At 41.5% G+C, this 20,870-nt stretch overlaps 1 protein-coding gene across 1 annotated transcript in view; it reads right to left on the bottom strand.

The window, feature by feature from the left end:
* The window catches only part of ABLIM2 (actin binding LIM protein family member 2), a 309,478-nt gene that overhangs the window by 168,471 nt on the left and 120,137 nt on the right, over positions 1-20,870 (bottom strand). The window contains 3 exon segments of the mRNA XM_030191153.1: positions 4,908-5,054; positions 8,962-9,039; positions 16,373-16,431. Of these exon segments, the coding sequence (XP_030047013.1) occupies positions 4,908-5,054; positions 8,962-9,039; positions 16,373-16,431 (284 nt within the window).

The raw sequence follows: 20,870 nt of genomic DNA, 5'->3' as shown, positions 1-20,870 counted from the left end.
GGCACTGGTCGATATTTAGACTGGTGCCTAGTTAACTTGGTGCATAAAGTTAGGACAGCTCTTTTTCTGTCCTAACTTTATATTTTTATCTAGCAATTTTGCGGTCTGTATCGCTGCTAGGTGGCTAGGGCCATGCTCTGCCGATCCTCCGCCCCCAGCCCACTCCTAGGGTTGGCTGTTTAGTGGTAATATTCAGCGGCACTGTCCAGTTACATGGTGCTGAATATTGCTGGTGAGTCCTGACCAAATGATTTAAACAGCCATGAGCCTCTCCTGGCAGTTTACATGGCTCTAAATATCGAGCCCCTAGTATTATCTAGGTCACATGTTTAAGTGTGAGTCCCACCCATGCTCTGCCCAGACTCCATCTATGTGTACACCCATCTGTACCAGTCACACTAGGTAAAATATATGTATATTTACAGTATATTGCTTAGACAGAAATTTGGCATTTACATGGATATGTGCCCACATACATACCTGTATGTTTATTCCACACTTCATATACCACCTTTCTGAAGAAACAGTCAAAGCAGTTTACATATACTATTTTTTTTTTGCAGATACTTTTCTGTCCCTAATGGGCTCACCGTCTAGGTTATTTGTACTTGGGGCAATGTAGGGTTAAGTGACTTTCCCAGGGTCACAAGGAGCCGCAGTGGGCTTTGAACCCAATTCCCTAGGTTTTCAACCCCCTGCACTAACCATTAGGCTACTCCTCCATTATTCTGATGCATTACATGCATAACTGTGAGAACACATTTTACAGAATTGCCCTGCTCATGTGCTCATGTGGGCTGTTTGCCAGTCGATGTACATCCAAAATAGGCATACACCCCCCCTCTAATATTCACAAACATTTAATGGCCAGGATTGGTACCTGGATGGTTAAATGCCCCATAACTGGATATCCATGAATATTCAGTGGGACATGGTGGCCATATTTGGTTGCGTGAATACCAGGCCTGTCTTAGGCTGGTTCAAATTTAACCAGCCAGCACTGAATATCGGCTTGGCCCCAGCCAAAAATAAACTGGATATTCAATGCCAGTCACCGGAAACGGCCTGGCATTGAATACCCAAGCTCAGCACCAACTGTAGGAGTTAGCCAGGCAAACTTCCGCAGTCTGAATATCGGGCACTTAGACACATGGGGCTAATTTTATAACAAACTGCCCAAGTGAAAAGACAAAAAGATGTCTAGTTTCTAAAGGCAATATAGCTGCCCACGTGGTACCAGTCTATCAAATAGACTGGTACCACGAACCCTAATACCACACAAATGCTCTCATACCAACTTTCACATCTCCAAAGAAGGTGTAGATAGGTCCATGTATACTATTCCCCCTCCTTCTAAAACTTTAGCGCCTACATTTAAGTGGCATTGCACAATATAATGATACAGTACTAACACTTACATAGGTGAGTGCACCTATCAAAAGGAACAGGTCAATCCTGTCCTTTTGAGCTTTTGTATCTGGTGTCATCATCATTGAAGCAGTCCAGATTGTGCAATTCAGCCATCGTGCTGCAGTTTTCTTCAGGGCTGTGTGTAAGGCTGTCTTGATATAGTCAGTCCTCAAACCTGATTGGCTGGGGTTTGAGATGGGCATTCTATTGAAACAGTTTTGATTCTAGAAGGCAGGAAGATTCGTTGATATAGTTTAAACTGGCATTCGGAAATTGAGCAGGAAAGATGATTGGATGCAAATTCAAATTTGGGGGGAAACATTGAGGTGGAAAAGTTCATTAGTCACAAGTTTACATTTTGGCAGGAAAATTCTTTCAATCTCTGGAGTTAGGGAATTCTGTTGGTCATATTCTTAAAACTCTGGGTAGGAAGACAATTGTCTCCAGCACTAGTCCTTTTTGAGCTAAACTTCCTATGAAATAGCGGTTGCCATGCTCTGTTCGAGCCCTTTGTTTCCACTGAGGCTGTGTAGGCGTCTTACTATCTCCACCACCCCTCCAATTCTTCTTGGTCACTAGAGGTCTTCTTTTTGAAGGATCTTTGTGTCATAAAATCTAATCATATGGCCAGTTGTTTTCGCATTGGAGGGTGTAGTGTTTCAAATGCTCTTGTAGCCTTTCTTCCACAATGTGGCTAATCTCACTTATGCAGCAACATGTGATTTCATAAATTTGGTGGCTTGGAGTGAGTGTGAGTGTGGATGCCATATTCAACAAATCGAGGGCTCACTATATAGAGATAATGTTGCAGTCTTCACACTACCCTGAAGAAAATCACAGCATGGTGGCTGAAATGTTGGTTTCACTTACCTGCATATGGCACAACCCAGATAGCTGTAACGATCAGGTTAATCCTGTTCTAGTGTTATCTAACTGCACGCTTGACCTTGAAGGTCTGCATTTCTGAAGAAGGAAGACTTAAGTGTGATGCATTATGGCACTTGGCTTTTACAATAGAGTACTTCTGGTCACCAACACACCTACTTTTTCTCTGAAACTCTTTTATGCCCAGCTGCCCTCCTCTAAACATCCTGGCTTAAAAACCACTTGAAAAATTCAGAAGATGAAATTAAAGGTGTGTTTACTGTAAGAAATCACAAACCAAGAAAGCCAAAGGGAGCACAGAGAACATCAAGCAAAATGAGGGAAGGCAAAGTTTTCTAACAAAAAGCCCCTACAGATCAAAGCATAAGGTAAAAGTGTGGATTACAATATGCAGAGGTAAATTAAGGCTGCCAATAATAATTTTAAAAAGTTCTCTTTTTCAATTTGTATATTCTAATGAAAGGAGACTAATTCATTAGCAAAGAAAAAAACCCCAAGAGATTTTAGAAAAGCAGCACCAGTGAGAAATGAAAACAGTTTGGGCTGGATAAAAATGTATGCAAGCAATGAAAATAGCAGCTTTGTTTAGCTGTAGGAATAATACACACAGATTATCTGACTTGGCATTGAAGCATTGTGTTATTCTGTGTGGGTTCTGCCACACAGAAGTACCATTTCTTTGCCATGGCACCTTATACTCTGCAATCTTATCAGGTTAGTAGAATATTCAATTGTTTTTAAAACTTCCATTTATTATTATTTATTGCATTTGTATCCCACATTTTCCCACCTATTTGCAGGCTCAATGTGGCTTACAGAGTTTGGTTATGACATAGTCATTCCAAGATGTCAGATACAAGTAATAATGTTCAGAGATTAAGTAAGGGAAGAGAGAAGGAAAGTGTTAGGCAGGATAGTGTTAACGGTGGACTTGAATAACTGGGTAGGTTGATGAGGTAGATGACAAAAAAAAAACCCAAAACTATTTTGATTTGAAGATACTAAAATAATGTGGTGGATGGATTGTTTTGCACTGTTTGCTAGAGTGAACAAATACAGTTTTCTATGAAGCACTCTGCAGAAAATCAGGGCAGGATTAACCCTTTGCTGGGCCTTAGGCAAGTAAGCACATTGGGCTCCCCATATATATATTTAAAACAGGGCTCTCTGTGGTACTGACTGCAAAGGAAAACTGGTAGGGGGAAGCAGAAGGTAAAAAGCGCTGCTCTGTCAGTCCTCCTGCCCACTGGAGAATAATGCACAGGGGCTGGAGGGAATAAATAGTCCTCTGCAACAGCGGTGGCTGTGGTCTCTACAATCACTGTAAACACCCTCTCTTATTTATCCAGCAGCTGACTTCCAGGGCAAAATCTGCCCTGGGAGCCACTGAATTACAGGTCTGAGAGGGCTCCCTCCTAGACATTTGGGCCCTTGGCATGTGTCTAGTTTGACTATGCTTTTATCCTGGCCTGGCAGAAATTCCACAGATATTCTGCTAGTTTGCAATAGAAAATGGTGTGCCAATTTTGTTTTTTTAAAATACATAATTCAGTGTTAAATCTGCTACAGATTAGTAGGGTTCTTTTAAATCCACTATGGATCTGTGTGGATTTTTGGCACAGTGGCCAACTTTCTGCTACTCCAAGGCAGAAAGGGACTCTTTTATACAGCGGCGGTAAGCCCAACTGGGGCTTACAGCTCGCTCTTCCGGGACTACCGCTGGCCCAACGCAGCAGCCGACGGTAGTCCTGCCTCGAGCACACGCCACTTCTGGGGGAAAAAGAAAACCCTCGGAAATGGTTTGTGCAGCGGTAACCCGGTTGTAATTGGGCATTGCTGCATGCTGCCTGGCTACCGCCAAGTTAGCGCAGGAACCCTTAATGCCACCTCAGTGGGTGGCAGTAAGGGCTCCCCGCCGCATGGTCACATGGTAAGAGTTCTCTTACTGCATGGCCATGTGTGTCTGGGGGCTTTTTTTACCTGCTAAAGTAAAAAGGGTCCTGGCACACAGGAAAAATGGCCCCTGCTGCTAGCGCAGGGCCCTATTTTCTGCATATAGGTAAAAGGACCCTCAAATTTGTAATAGACTGCAGCACTATAAAGAAAATTATAACATTTGACTTTGATAAACACACTCATAATTCATGAATTTGAGAACGTGTGGATTTGTTTTCAAGAACCCAAAATGTAGAAGCTGATATGTCCAGTGGCCAGAGATGATGGCTTAAATGCAACATTCACGAGGAAATAATAGGTTAATAGGGCACACGAAAGGAAACTATGTGGGTCTGCGTTGTTAATGTGTTTCTACTATGATATACCTTATCCACTTATACCTCATACGATCACTACAACTTTGTATTTGTTATCCACCGACTGGGCAAACACCTTTGAGGTGGGAAAATGTGGGGTACAAATGCAATAAATAAATAAATATCTTTAACTTTTACAAGTTGCTGTGTGTTTTCAAGATGTATCCTGTGCACCCTATATCTATGTCCTAATACCTTCTGTACATGAGTGCCTGCTTATAGTACAGTGACATTGTAAGAGCGTTTCACAGTCAAATGGTACAACCTAGATTTTAAAATAAAAGTCTCAGATTTCAGTACCTCCCCATAACTATGTCTGTCATCTGAAGAGTAACTGATATATGGAGAATAGGAGATCATATCGGGGCGGTCAATGTTATAGATGGCCTTATTTTTAGGAAGAGCAGCCAAATCCTTGTAGTCAAGAATTTCGTCTCCAAGCTTTGCCTATGGAAAGGAAAGAAAGTGTTGAAAGACAGGAGGCAACAGGCAGAATGAAATCTGTGGAGAAAGGAAATGCAACAGTCACAAAAGCTACCGAAAACCTTGGCACAAATATTTACGAGCTCTCCCAGAACTTAACTTCCATGGAGGCTGTGTGGAAATGAAACAAAAAAAGTGAGGAGAACGAATAAACACATTTTTTTGGTATCCTCATTCGTTCTCCTCACTTTTTTTGTTTCATATCTCACGGTTCCGTGAGGGTTTGCACCTCCTTTTCGTTGTGGCTGTGTGGAAAGAAAGCCCACTTTTCTTTTTCTTCATAGAGGCTTTAGCATTTTTTTCAAAAGAAATTATGAGTGCTAGGGCAATGATCTGACAGCATCTGTGGCCACAAAGCATTTTGTTTCTTTCCATATTAACATAATATTAATGACAAAATCACAGGTCTCTAAGGGCTAGATTTACTAATGTATGCTAACCCTTTATTGCACGCTAATGTGAGTTATATACTTGGTCCGCAAATCAGCCCCACTGAGAATAACGGGGCTTGAATTGAATAATGTGCTTTAAATCATATTAAAGCAGGTTACATACATTCGGAAATCTAGCCATAAGATAACTAACACACAAAAGCGAGAAAAGAAAAGAAAAGATAAAAAAGGGGAAAGGTCTAAGAGATCCTGAAAATGGTACATTCATGGTGGTAGGCAAACTTCCAAGCCTTGCACAGAGTACACCATTGAACTAGGGCTGCTTTTACCATTTGTTTTTCAGGTGTACATTCTCCATTTCTCTGTTTTTGCAATACCAACATCTCCAATACGAAGCAAAATGAATCCACTGCAATATCTAAACCAGTGTTTCTCAAGCCAGTCCTGAAATATCCCCCCGTCAGTTCTGGCTTTCAGGTTAATCACAATTCTCCCAATATTCAGCGCTATATAACTGGTCAGCAACTGCCGCTGACTGCTTAAATAGCATTTAACCGGCTAAGCGTGAATATTCCACGGGAGATAACCGGTTATCTCTGTTGAATATTTGTGGTTAGTGCACAGCGGCTAACCAGCTATATTGTGCCATATAGCCGGTTAGCACCAATATTCAATGCTGGGTTTATCAGTTAAATAGGACTGCGTAAATAGCAGTCTTATCTTTAACCGCTAGTAACTTAACCGGTTAGCGCTGAACATTGGCTTAACTGGTTAAGTTCCAGCGGCCAAAAATGAAACCAGGAATTCAATGTCGATTGCTGGACATAGTGCGACACTGAATTTCTGTGTTCAGGGCCAGCAGCGGGCTTTAACTGCGTTGCCCACCGCCGGCTGAATATTGGCCCCAATGAATATGCATGAGATAGATCTGCATACAATGGAAAGGACTTTTGACTGTAGTACTTGGCTGTATTGAAGTTGCTTTTGCTGATTGCGAGGGTTTGTTCTTTTGTTTCTATGTCGACTGCAGATCTACGAAAGGCGAAAAAAGGAGGAAAGGTCCCTCAGTCAAACGTGAGCAATAAAACAAAAGAGTGAGGTGGACTCAAAGAGGAAATCAAAATGTAAAAGTCTTTATTATAAAAAGTCGTAAAGCCAATTATTTAATGTAAGAGTCTATGGGCCCTGTTTACTAAGTCGTGCTAGAGGCACGTTAGTGCTTTAGTGAGTGCTAACCATTAGCGCACGCTGTGTAGGCGCCCATAATATTCCTATGGGTGCCTACATAGTTAGCGCACGCTAATTTTGTGCATGTGCTAAAAACTCTAACGCACCTTAGTAAACAGGGCCCTATATGATAAAAGGCATACAACTGACCCGACATGACTGTGTTTCAGCACAAAGGCCTGCCTCAGGGGTGAAGGTGACAAGACTCGACTTAAAGAAGATGTCAAGATCCTGGCCGCTATAATGCCGTGTGGTCCCAAGTTGAGAAATCGCTCTGCAAAGCAAACAATGCCTCACAGGTGAATCTGATGATGTAATAAATGCAAATCTGCAGATCTACCTCATGCATATTCATTATGCTTATCCCGAAAACCAGACTGGCTAGGGGGTACTCCTTGACTGGCTTGAGGGGGTACTCCAGGACTGGGCTGTGTGCAAGGGTAACAATACCTTTCTAGGGATAAAGAAAAACTCAGAGCTGGAATTCCCCTATAATGGTTCTTATACACAACACTTATATGAAACAGCTTTCAACCATTAATAAACACTTAAAAATCAGCATATGAGTGCAAAATGCTTTAAAGAGAGAATTTAAGGGGAACAGTTTATTTTTACCATACAAACACATAATGATAGAGTAGAAGAACTAATCCACAAAGCCTATACACAAACTGTGTAGCAAACTGAAAACTAAGGAGGCTCCCTCACTCTAGTACTCCGAGATAAGCAAAGGTCCTGATAACTGACTCAGGGAAAAGATCAAACTTCCAAGCCAGCTAGCACAAATCTGAAATCTTAACGAGGCATGGACAGTTTGCCCATTCCTAGACCACATCATGATTTCCTTCATAAAAGCATCTAACCCATTGTCATCTATTTTCTTATAAACGCAAAGTTCACACTTTGGGATGCACTGTATAGCATTACTTCTTCCTTCTCGCAGGATAATCCATCACCATTTAACTGTCAATTCCAACTGATTTTATCTCTTTTTTTGTACAATGAGCCACAATAAATAGGTCATTTTTGTAACAACGTTGTTCATGAATATATGACACATTTTTCTGTCATGAAGAGGTCCCTCAAAATAACAAGAAAAAAATTATCTAGTTAATGAAGCAGGGATTCCACTGCACACACAGCCCCAAAAGCATGAGGTAGAAGATGATCCTTTATCAAATGAGACTCATTGTTTTCCAATGCACGTTAGCATTGGATGACCAAAAGTCTGAAGAACAAGATAAACAGGCTATATGCGTCCAGAAAAAGAGGACAGATTGATCCAGTCTGGAACCTGGACTGGCTCAATCTGTCCTCCTTTTTCTGGAGTCATATGGTAACCAAGAACTAAGACTTCAGCTGCTGTAGCATAGGAGACTCAGGTTTGAGATTTTTTTGTCTAATGAAGTCAGAGGGGTTTGGGTGTACAGCACAGGAGATGCGCTTGAACCCAGGAGAAAGGGATGGAAGACATCCACTGCTATCTAAAGGCAGCTTGGAGGGTTATTCTGCACAAAGACTTTTCTTCAGCTTCTAAGGTTAGCAAAAGAACACAGTAACACAATAATGGCAGCAGATAAAGGACTTGCATGGACCATCTAGTCTGCCCAACAAGGCAGTCAGATCCACATCCGCCACTCTGTGCAGGTTATACTTCATGATTGAACGCTAGCAATCACAATTTGTCACCGTGTCTATCAGTAATAGGGAGTTCTATATGATGTTGTAATATGGCAGTAGTCTGAAGAGTGGTTTTGTTATTACAGCCTCAGCATAGTTACATTCATTACGACAGAGATTCCCAAACTGGGTTCCACAAAACTCTCTTCAGGGGCTCCTCAAGAAATTAGACTGTAGAATCTGTTTGTATGAACATATATTTACATAAATTGAGGGTCCCTATGTGTATGAAAAAATATTTTAGAGGTTTTGCCATAGCGAAAAGAAAGTTTGTGAATCACTGCATTATGATAACGATTAAACCAACAATCTAACTATATCGTTAATTAACAACATTCTGCTCTCTAATTTTAACCTTAAAATGCCTTCTCCTTCCCCGTAGACACACATGACGCAACACTCTTAACAGATGATATAAATGTGATATAGAATAAGCATACCTGATCATGACCTGTCTTTTGCCATTTTTGGAACAGAACATAGAAATCTGACCAACACTGGCCTTACTTCCCAACCACTGGAAGAAGGCTAATAAAACACAGCATGGAAAGCCCTGAATATGGAACACTTACATAAATCACCCGACTGGGGGACCCAGATGTACTTGAAGCAGGCACAGAAATGATACTCTCTGAAGAAGTTCTGGTTTCCTAAGACAGAACACAAGTACAGAAAGTTACTAAATAGTTGGCAGCATTTGCCTATTCAGTGAGTTGCCCATCTTGGACTTTTGGCATTATGAAGGATAAAAATATGGGGGTGAATATTCAAAATGGTTTAACCATGCAGGAGAGGCTGTTGCCTGGTTAAACCTCACTGAGCTGGCCATCCAGCAATATTCAGTATCGCTGAATATTGCCTGTAGCCACCCTTGCATGTCTGGTTAGTGCCAAGGTGGTCTGAAGACAGAGCCTGGGAGGAGGCAATACTTAACTGGTTACTGGCAATATTCAGGGGTCCTTTTACTAAGGTGCACTGAAAAATGGCCTGCAGTAGTGTAGACACGGGTTTTGGACACGTGCAGATCCATTTTCAGCGCACCTGTAAAAATGTCTTTTTTTAAATTTTGACCGAAGATGGACATGTGGCAAAATGGAAATTGACGCGCATTCATTTTGGGTCTGAGACCTTACTGCCACCCAATGACTTAGCAGTAAGATCTCACGCGTTAACCGGGCAGTAATGGTCTACGCCCGGTAGCGCCGCACACCAGAAAATTAAAATTATTTTTCTGGCGTACTTAAGGGATGCGCGTCAAAAATGAAATTACTGCCTGGGCCACGCAGTAGCTGGGCGGTAACTCAGATTTGGCACACGTTGAGAGCGTGTAGGCACTTACGTGGCTTAGTAAAAAGGCCCCTCAGTCACTTAACCAGTTAAGTAAGCACATACCGGCTGATATTCAACCTGTGGGAAGCAGGCCAGCTAAGTGTCGCAATTGATACTGAGCCCGAATATTCAATACCGGGCCATTTCTGATGACTGGCATTGAATATCGGCCAAGTCAGTATTCAGCAGGGGCGTAGCCAGACTTCGGCGGGAGGGGGGTCCTGAGCCTGAGGTGAGGGGGCACATTTTAGCCCCCCCCTCCGGCGCTGCTGACCCCCCCTGCCATTACCGACTTTGCCCCCCCCCCGCCGCTGACCCCCCCCCGCCATTGCCGACTTTGTCCCCCCTGTTGCTAACCCTCCCGACCCCCTCCTCCTGCCACCAACCCTCTCGACCCCCCTCCCGCCGCCAACCTGCTGTCGCCTACCTTTGCTGGCGGTGGACCCCAACCCCCACCAGCAAAGGCAGGCGACGGAGGGTTGGCGACGGCGGGTTAGCGGTGGGAGGGGGGTTCAGGTGGGGCAGCGGCAGGGGGTCCAGGGCCAAATCTATGGGGGCCCAGGCCCCCCAGGCCCCACGTAGCTACGCCACTGGTATTCAGTGCTGGCCAGTTAATTTATAGTGGTCAAAGATAGGCCTGGAATTTGGGAGGCCCAATTTGGCTGCCAAACTTAGCCGGCTAAGTGCTGAATAATCGTGGCTTGCCAGTTATATTGTGTGATATAGTTGTTAGCCACTATGCGCTGAGTGCTCATATTCAGCAAAGACAACTGGCTAGCTTGCGCTGAATATTAGCATTTATCCGGATTAGCGTTTTTTAAGCGGCCAGGAAGCGTTCCTGGCCGCTAAAATAGCACTGAATATCAGCCGGATAAAGTTAGGACAGCAAAAAATTCTCTGGTGCTTAGACAGCTCCTCTTCCTCCAATTTACCCAACAATCATTTCACCATGTATTTTAAAAGAGGCTCTACATTGGAAGATCCTGGTCTAAAACACTAATGGAACTTGAGACGTCCCAACATGGACATCTTAATTCTGATTTGTACATTTTTTCTAAAATGTATAGGTGTTGCTGGGGGACAGAGAATAGGGAGAGCAGGGTCAAGATTCACACTGTGTATTTTATAAAATATACACATGTTCTAATGCATGCTTATTAGGTTAATGCATCCCTAGTATTACGCTAAGATTGAATTATATCGCTGTTATTTGAATTCCAGTGCTGTTAAATGTGTATATTTTTGAACTTGTTTCACGGAAGTTCTATTATTAGGTCTCAATTTACTGTTTTCAAGTTTATCTCATTTATTGTGTTTATGTTTATTCTTGGTTATTTTACTATTGTTATGCTGTTAACAAAATTGTAAGTTTTAAGTAAATCTGTACCTCCTGTTCACTGCCTTGGGTGAATCGCTTCATAAAGGCGGTTAATAAATCCCAATAAATAAATAAAATAATCTTACCAACACAAACATGTACACAAGAACACCTGCCTCAGATGAGGTATAAATATGTGTGCCCACCTTCACTGAGTTAATTCGGTAAAGTCACATAGGTGCCCGTGTTGCCTTTAGAATATACTCAAAATAAAAACTCCTCAATGTATCGAGATTAAGAATTGCACTTTGACTACATAATAAAAATGTCTTTAATTGTTTTTAGAGACCATCAGTATATTATGCATAGGTAGCCTCAAAAAACTGCTCTATCTTGCTGTTCTTATTGAGCCATTTCTTAAACACTAGATTCGGCGTCCATCAATATGACCGCATCCCACAAGCATTATTTTTGACTATAACTACAGCCAACTGAAAGTGTCCTCAAATGTCCAAAGTGAAGAAATAAACAAAACAAAATATGTGACCATTTAATGTGATAATCTTAATTTAGCTGTAAACTGAGTCCAATGTGGCTTCCTCGAGGCTTACAAAAGATCCTGTTTCTCCTCTCAGGATTTCTAGTGTGTAGAGCTTTTAGAACAGTGGTCTCTAACCTTCTTCATGCAAAGGGCTGCAGAGCGGACACAAGAAAGCTCCAGGGGACACCAAAAGATTTTAGTCTTACACATGTAATTTTAAATACTAATTCTGATTCTACAAGGATATATTTTAAGAAAACAAATCCTCACTTTATTTTGTCTTATTAACAGTTGCAAAACCCATAAATGTGACTCCTAAGTAACACACTTAAGTGATATCATGTTTCTAACTGGGAGTCCACATCTGGAATCATACTATTCAGAAATTAATTTATCTCAATTAAAGGCCAGCAGGGATAGTGCACAACAGTAAAGCTGGTATGAATAACTCTATCTTGCCTTTGGATTCACCCTCTGTGACCTGCCTGTCAGACACAATGGCAGTGGACAGTGCTTAAAAACTGAATTTGCTCACCTGAAGGATGCAGCAAAGTCGGGAGGCAGGTAGAGAAAAGGCCCCACGAAGTTGTGCTGGGTAGCAAGTGCCTCATCTTGACGTGGGCGTATGCACATGCGTGTAAATGTGACCATGAATGGCACGCAGGCACATGTGATCTAGTGGAGCTTCGCGGGGCCTTTTTTCTATCTGCGAAACTCCACTAGATCGCATGTGGTGCCGCATCCTTCTGGTGAGCAAATTCAATTTTTCAGCTATCAGTTATGGGATTACCGGGCCCACGTGTTGGAAACCACTGCTTTAGAACATAGGCACAACATATGCACCTTTAAGTCTTTCCTGCATAGGAGTCCTGTTAAAAATTAGATTCCTCGTTTGGTCCTAGGGGAATTCAAAATGAAACAGCAGTCATGGTAATGATAAATTAGATTTGTATCTGGCTATTAGCTCACAGTTCTAAGCAGGCTACAACTATTTAAGAAGCCAGTTTCATTTAACTAGGAAGAAGGGGCATAACAGTAAATTTAGTGATTAAGAATTCATTTATTTATTTAGATTTTGCTCACACCTTTTTCAGTAGTAGCTCAAGGTGAGTTACATTCAGGTACTCTGGATATTTCTCTGTCCCAGGAGGGGTCACAATCTAACTTTGTACCTGAGGCAATGGAGGGTTAAGTGACTTAACCCAAGATCACAAGGATTGCAAGACCGGTGCTCTAACCACTAGGCCACTCCTCCAATCCACATTGTATTGTACCTATATTATTTATACTTCCATCAGAGACAATGTAAGGTTTCTGTATAGAGATCTCTTTGGGACCCTCACTAAGACCTCAGGACCACACCATCTTAGTGTACATTACCAAATTTGATATCACACCTCACCGATAAACTTGAGGTGTCTTACAATTAAAAATTCAAAATCAATCTAACAAACGGATTAAAATACATGACTCCTGCCCTACATATAACAACTCAAACATATTTACACACTCATCCGTTAATGGATTAGATTTAAACTATTTGTGCTTGTTCATCAAGTATTGTCTGGATCAGTTTCATTATTACTGCCCGAAGCTCTTCATGTTTACCATCCCTGGTGTTGAGGTTGGAAGGGATGTGTCAGCTCTCTCTGCCTTCTATGAATAAGTGGCGCCATGTTGAAACTCGAGAGGCAGCCTTTTCCATCATAGGTCCATTAGTTTGGAATGGGCTGCTTGGGTATCTCAGATTGCTTACATATTTCTCACAGTTTAAAAGACAGCTGAAGGCCAATTTGTTTTCTTATGTATTCTCATTTAAAGCTTGACACGCCTGCATTTACTTTTTGGAGAGTTTGGCTTCAATATTGTTTATTTGTTTGCTTCTTTAATATTTTAGGAGTGTTAAGTCAGTATTTATTTTGGGGAATTGGGAATGATGCTTTTGCTTGTGTTATCTTAATGTTTAATACTGTTTCTAATCATATATATACTTTGTAACCTGCCTAGTTATAGGCAGAATAGAAACATAAATAAAAAAAACATTTTCAGTTCGTATTAAACAGATAGTCCTCAACAATTTTATAGTAACAACTCAAACCCCTTTATGACAATAAGCCTCAGTTTTTCCTTAAAAATGGAGTAACAGTTTTCAAGACACAGTTCTAATTGTAGTGAATTTCATAATCTTGGACCATTACCATAAACCCTCGTGCATCGGTAGACTGGAACTGAATATTACTAGGAATTCTTATAAGGACCTGTGGTGAGGAACGCAGCCTCTTAGAGGGTTTATACCTAGACAATAAATCCTGTAAATATGTAGGACCCTTCAGGTGTAAGGTACAAAAGACCAGACAAAGTAACATAATGGATTCAGAATTTGACTGGAAACAAGTGATGCTCTGCTGGAACAAGAGAAACATAATCAACAGGTTTTTTGTTCATCAAAAACCAAGCAGTGACATTCTGCACTAACTGCAATCTTCCTAGTTGGTATTTTGGAAGACCACAATAAAGACCTTTATTTAAGAGTATAGCAACAAAGACATGTATCAAAATAACCAGATCTTTATGATCCTACTAGTATAAAAGGCCCGTTTCCGAAACAAATGAAACAGGCGCTAGCCAGGTTTTCCTCGTAGTGTGTATGTTTGAGAGAGTGTGTGTGTGAGAGTGACTGTGCGATTGTGTGTCAGAGAGAGATTGAGACTGGGTGCTTGTGTATCTGTGAGTGAGTGTGTGTGTTTCAGAATGACTGCATGCGAGTGCGTATGTTGGACACAGTGAGTGTGAGAGACAGTGTTCACACAGATACAGTGTGTGTGACAGAGAGAGAGTGTGGTTCACCCCCGTCTCCCTACTCTTTCCTTCCCCTTTGCCCCCCCCTCCTCTTCCTCCCTCCTTCCCCCCTCTCCCTTTCCCCCTTCCACCCCCGTCTGAGTTCCAGAAACCCCTCCCACTTCTTTCCATCTGAGTTTGTGGACCCCCCCTGCCACCTCTTCCCATCCGTCCTCTCCACTTGCCAGTCCGCCTCTCCCCCCCGTTTGTGTGGAAGGCTGCGTATTGATTTGGGGGGGGGGGGGGGGTTGAAGTGGTATGCGACTTGTTTGAGGTGCCGAAGACGTCGGGACTGTGGGTAGTTTTTTCTTGGAGGGCGTTTTGTAAGGATGCTGCTCATACTGGGAGCTGGAGCATGGGCCTCAAAATTGTAATCTCCTTCCAGCGATGTTCGTCATCTTCGTGCTGTTCAGAAAGTGACCACTTGTGCTGCTCATTCTCCTCCCTTGTCCCCATGCAGTTGTTCATGATTGTTCTGTTCCATGAAGCGTTTGATGTCAGGTTACGTTGCATTGCAGCGGTTCGGCGATTCATTGAGTGTTAGTGCTCCGCCCTCGACGTCATCACATTTGACGCGAGGGCGGGGCAAACACTCATGGGCAAACTTTGATCTACACCACCATGAATTTAGAACGTTGGGACTTTTGGAGGCTTCATTAGAACATTGGAGGTGCGTTTTATATAGAGAGATAAATGTAAGGAGTGAAGTCATCGGAGGGACTGCAAGCTGCAAAAGAAGCATGAACCACAGATGTATACCTTGAAGAGGGATGGAAGGGGATTAATTAAGGTGTACCATTCTACTACTGCTTTCTCTTCTGGAATGGCTGCAATTGTTCTGCCTCATTCCATATAGGGTATGATAGTGGGTTTCAATATAGGAGAAATGTCTTATTTAGGGCTCAGCCTTTGGGCCTAGTTAGTTTTGTCTCAGGCCAATTTCTCCAAAAATATATGCACGCTCTTGATTATTGACCAGTAGTTGGCTAAGTTTTAGTCACACAGATTTACGGTTATCTTCTACAATAAGGAGTCCTTTTACTAAGACGTGCTAATAGACTTAGCATGCACTAAATGATAAGTCGCCCCTTATATTCCTATGGGTGTCTTATCATTTAGTGTGCCTTAGCAAAAGGACCCCTAAATCTAGCCCTCTAGATCTGGTTCAAAATCAACTTGTTAATCTGTTCGTGAGCCCTTGAGCCCAGGCCGAGGCCTAGGAAGGATCTTGGCCAAGGCCTAGGGTAGACCAAACAAGCACTACGCACAACCCCAGCCACCAAGCCCCGCACACACAGGACAAGCAACTAGCACTACCAGTTACAAAGCAAGCAGGGAACAGACTCAGGTGCAGGGGAATGAAACAAGCAAGTTCACGCTGGGAACACCCAGCAAACACAGAAGCTACAAGCTATGAGGAGAGTAGACAAAGTCCAACAAACACAATGTGCAACAGCACAGACTGAGAGAAAGGGGAACAGGCTTCAGCTGACAGGAATCAAATGCTAAAGCATAGCCTGTAGGGAGAGGTAAGCTTAAGTAGATAGATCAGGCTTCTGATGTCTGCTTCTTCAGATGTCAGCTCAACCCCTGACAGGCCAATCAGAAGCGAGCCCAAAACATTCCCCTGCCTGTCTAGCAGAATCATAACACAACTTTGCCAACCAATATTTGCCTTGCTAAGGTGTGTACTCTGCATTTTCATGAAAATGTGCTCAATAGTGCAATAACCACAAAGTCATAATAAAACTGGCCCTACACCATGCTATTACAACAAGAACTTCTGGGTAAGGCTTTTCTTTTTCATTGACAACTTAAGAGTGTAATTTGCTTCATTTTCACTTTGGGTCCCCATTCCTTCCATGATTTACTATCAGAAAATGTTTTTTTTCCCCCATTCAACCCGTTGTTTAAGAAAAATACAGAGAGATTCAAAAATCGGACAAAATATACTGACCTTGTTTTTCTCTTCTGCTCTGGCTGCCTGTTTACAAATAGGATGCCAAATGGAAGTCCCTGCAAATAAACAGCAAGACTTAGACTGGAGTACTGCATCCTGAAAGCGATCTTTATAAAATGAAGAAACAGTAGAGTCCAAATCTTATTGTGAAACTCTCTGAGAAGTTAATGCTTACAAATATATTTATTGTTTTTGCATGATAAATATCTAAGTACATAAGAAATGCCATACTGAATCATAAATATGATCAGAATCCCAAATAGTAGCAAGATTCATGCTACCGATCCCAGGGACATGCAGTGGCTTTCCACATGTATACCTCAATAGTACACTGTGGACTTTTCCTCCAGGAACTTGTCCAAACCTTTTTTAAACCCAGATACACTAACCGCTGGTACCAGTTCCAGAGCTTAACTACTCTTGAGTGAAAAAATATTTCCTTCTGTTCATTTTAAAAGTAGTACCATGTAATTTCCTTCAGTGTCCCCTAGTCTTTGTACTTCTTGAAAGAGTAAAAAATTGATTTACGTTTATCAGTTCTACACCACTAAGTATTTTGTAGACCTCTGTCATATCCCCCCTCAGCCGTCTCTTTTCCAAGCTGAAAAGTCCTAACTTCTTAAGCCTTTCCTCATATGAGAAGAGTTCCATCCCCTGAATCATTTTGGTCGCCCTTCTTTGAACTTTTGCTAATTCTGCTATATATTTTAAAGATATGGTGACCAGAATTGCAAACAATACTCAAGCAGCTGTGGTCGCACCATGAAGCGATAAGTACTACTACAACTACTTCTTATCATTTCTATAGCGCTACTAGATATACGCAGCGCTGTACATTTAAACATGAAGAGACAGTCCCTGCTCAAGAAAGCTTACAATCTAATTAGGACAGACAAACAGGACAAATAAGAGATAAGGGAATTACTAAGGTGGGAATGCCAAAATATGGGTACTGAACAAGTGAGTATGGGTTAGGAGTTAAAAGCAACATCAAAAAGGTGGGCTTTTAGCCTAGATTTGAAGTCAGCCAGAGATGGAGCTTGACCTACCGGCTCAGTAAGTCTATTCCAGGCATATGGTGCAGCAAGATAAAAGGAACAGAGTCTGGAGTTAGCGGGGGAGGAGAAGGGTGCAGATAAGAGAGATTTACTCAGTGAACAGAGTTCCAGGGGAGGAGTGTAGGGAGAGATAAGAGTGGAGAGGTACTGAGGAGACATTATAATATTCTTTGTCTTTGTTTCCATCCCTTTCCTAATAATTCCTAGCATTTTGTTTGCTTTTTGGGCCGCCACACTGGGAAGAAGATTTCAGAGTATTCCTAAGGTGGACCCTAGCATCAAGTAACTATGGTTTGGATTATTCTTCCCAATGTGCAACAGTTTGCATTTGTCCACATTAAATTTCATCTGCCATTTAGATGCCCAGTCTTCCAATTTCCTAAGGTCTTCCTGTAATTTTTCACAATCCACATGCATTCTAACAACTCACTTGTTGCTCCCATTTCCAGATCATTAATACATATTTTAAATAGCACTGGTCCCAGTACAGATCCTTGGGGCACTCCATTATTCACCCTCCTCCATTGAGAGAATTGGCAATTTAACCTTACCCTCTGTTTTCTATCCATCAACCAATTCCTTATCCACAACAGAACATTGCCTCCTATCCCATGATTCTTTAATTTTCTCAGGAATCTCTCATGAGCGACTTTGTCAAATGTTTTCTGAAAATGTAGATACACTACATTGACTGACTCACCTTTATCCACATGTTTATTCATGCATTCACAGAAATGAAGCATATTGGTCAGGCAAGACTTCCCTTGGCTGAATCCATGCTTACTCTGTCCCACTAAACTATGTGATTTTATTCTTTATTCTTGATCTGAACTCAAGACTAAGGTCACAATTAACAGTGCAAGAACAGCAGTTTCAGAGCCACATTTTTCAAGACGCTACATCCAAAGATTCCATACTTTGGACCCTACTAGGACTAGGGGGCATTCAATGAAGCTACAAAGTAGTAAATTTAAAATGAATCAGAGAAAATATTTCTTCACTCAACGTGTAATTAAACTCTACAATTCGTTGCCAGAGAATGTGGTAAAGGCGGTTAGCTTAGCAGGGTTTAAAAAGGTTTGGACAACTTCCTAAAGGAAAAGTCCATAGACCATTATTAAAATGGACTTGGGGAAAATCCACTGGGATAAGCAGCATAAAATGTATTGAGCTTTTTTGGGATCTTGAAAGGTATTTGTGACCTGGATTGGCCACTGTTGGAAACAGGATGCTGGGCTTGATGGATCTTTGGTATGTCCCAGTATAGCAATACTTACGTACTTACCTTGATAAGCCCCAAAGATTTTTTTCTTAAAAGTTGACAAACAATATATCCTTGAAAGAGATGGACAGATTCAGAGAGGACAGTCAAAATTTCAACCAAGTATCTTCTAAACATTTCCTTATACAGTAACATTTTCCAAGGCCTCAGTATTACTCTACAAAGCCATATTACTCTTAAGCAATGTGTTCAAGGCTTAAGTACTCTGTTACTTTACTTTGCATCCAGTTTCTCCTTTTTGGGCCGCCAGCTTTGGAATGCTCTACCAAGACCTATACGATTAATTAACGACTACTTGCCCTTTAGAACAATGTTGAAAGCTCACCTCTTTAAGCAAGCCTACTCTAATGTCCCAACCTAATCTTACCAACCTCCATTCCCAATTCTGTTCTGACTTAGATACCGACCTCATCACTGGTTTTACTTATCCCTCCTCCCCATTCCCCCTCTACGCATCCCATCCTTCATCTCCCCTTTATTATATCCTTCCTTACCCCTTTCCCCCCAACTTATACTATCCTATCCTGTCTACCTTATTTTATCCTAATCATACATTATCAAACTCAACTTATCATACATTATTCAAGCTCAACTTCATAATGTTTCACTACCGTTCTGAAATTTCTGTTATAAGACTTTGTATTTCGAATTACTATGTAAGCCGCATTGAGCCTGCATTGTGTGGGAAAGCGCGGGGTACAAATGTAATAAATAAATACTTCATAATCACTTTAAACATTTTTCATTCATTTGTCCTTTTGTAATATAACTGTTTCACAGATGGGGGGTTTCTTGGTCATTTGTAATGAGTTTCACATGTATGTGTATTTGCCTATTCACGGGAGGTTGCGTGTATGTATCTGGCGCAAAGAATAGTTAGCTCTCAGAGAAAGAGTCTGATTTATGCAGGCTAGAGTGGCAAACCTGGAGGAACTAAGGCAGACAGAAACAGATAAAAGAGACCTTCAAGGACACCGTAGGGCAGCTGCACCTCCACTGACAGCTACTGTGCTGCTTTGGAAAAACAAGGTTATCTAGAAAGAGAAGATCACAATGGTGTTACAGGAAGTAACCTTGAAGTTAGGCCTTACCCTCCAGCTGAAGTTATCCTTTTACACTGAGGATGAGGGGTATGTTCCCAGTTGGGAAAGAATAGAACTGCTATTATTATTGGTGACTGACATGAAAAATGTAGATAGATGGGTGGCTGGTGGACATGAAAATAGCTTGATAACTTGACCACCTGAACCTCAAAGAGATTGCTGGGGAAGAGTCAGTTTTCATGGCACACATGGATTCAAATGGCATTAGACAGTGTGGGAGGAAAGTTGTAGAAGCCAAATGTAGATTTTTAGTAGAAGATTGAAATCCAGAACCTACAGGGTAATGCTCTCAAAATATTCTCTGTTCCATGTGCGGGACCCTGGAGGCAATCTAAGATCAAGAGTCTCAATGCATGGATGAGATGACTACAGGAAAAAAAGGTTTTAGATTTGCCAGAAAGTGGGTAATAGCTTGAGGAAGAAAGCCTATTCCGTCAGGATGTACTCTACTTTTAACCAGTTTGGAACCTAGCTGGAAATAAATCAGGAAACAGAGCAGTTTGTTAACTAGATCATGGGAGAAAGCTAACAGTTACTCAGAGGCACATACTTTGGAGTGAGACATTTTCTAAGGACAGTGGAGGTAATTTTAGAAACCTTTTCCACATACAAAATGCTGATATATGCACAGAAAGGCCTCAACAAATTAAAAAATCCCTAAAAGTCTGTGCAGTGCAAGTTAGTGTATACTTGCACAGTAGCCATGCTCAAAGGCTAGGGTTTGGGCAGTCATGACTTACGCCATATTTTATAAAATATGTTTATATGCACATAAAGCAAATGCTAATATTTTCACAGACTCACTAGCAAGCATAATGTCCACACCTTCAATATAGGCAAAAGCGTCTTCCTGCCCAATTGTGAATTATCCTTCTTATCAAAATGAAGCTGTTGTAGTATTTTGATAGACAGGTTGTGGTAAGAGCTGAGGTAGCTAAAATGCTTATAAGTATAGAGCAGACAAATATAACTGACCTGTATCATTTGCTAACTTTAAGCAGGTTGTGAATAGAAATAAAAAGCATGTTTATACTTCTCGTCATACAAATACA

The sequence above is a fragment of the Microcaecilia unicolor genome, chromosome 2, assembly GCF_901765095.1.
Source record: "Microcaecilia unicolor chromosome 2, aMicUni1.1, whole genome shotgun sequence".
NCBI classification, from domain to species: domain Eukaryota; kingdom Metazoa; phylum Chordata; class Amphibia; order Gymnophiona; family Siphonopidae; genus Microcaecilia; species Microcaecilia unicolor.
This window is presented reverse-complemented; position numbering and strand designations above follow the sequence as displayed.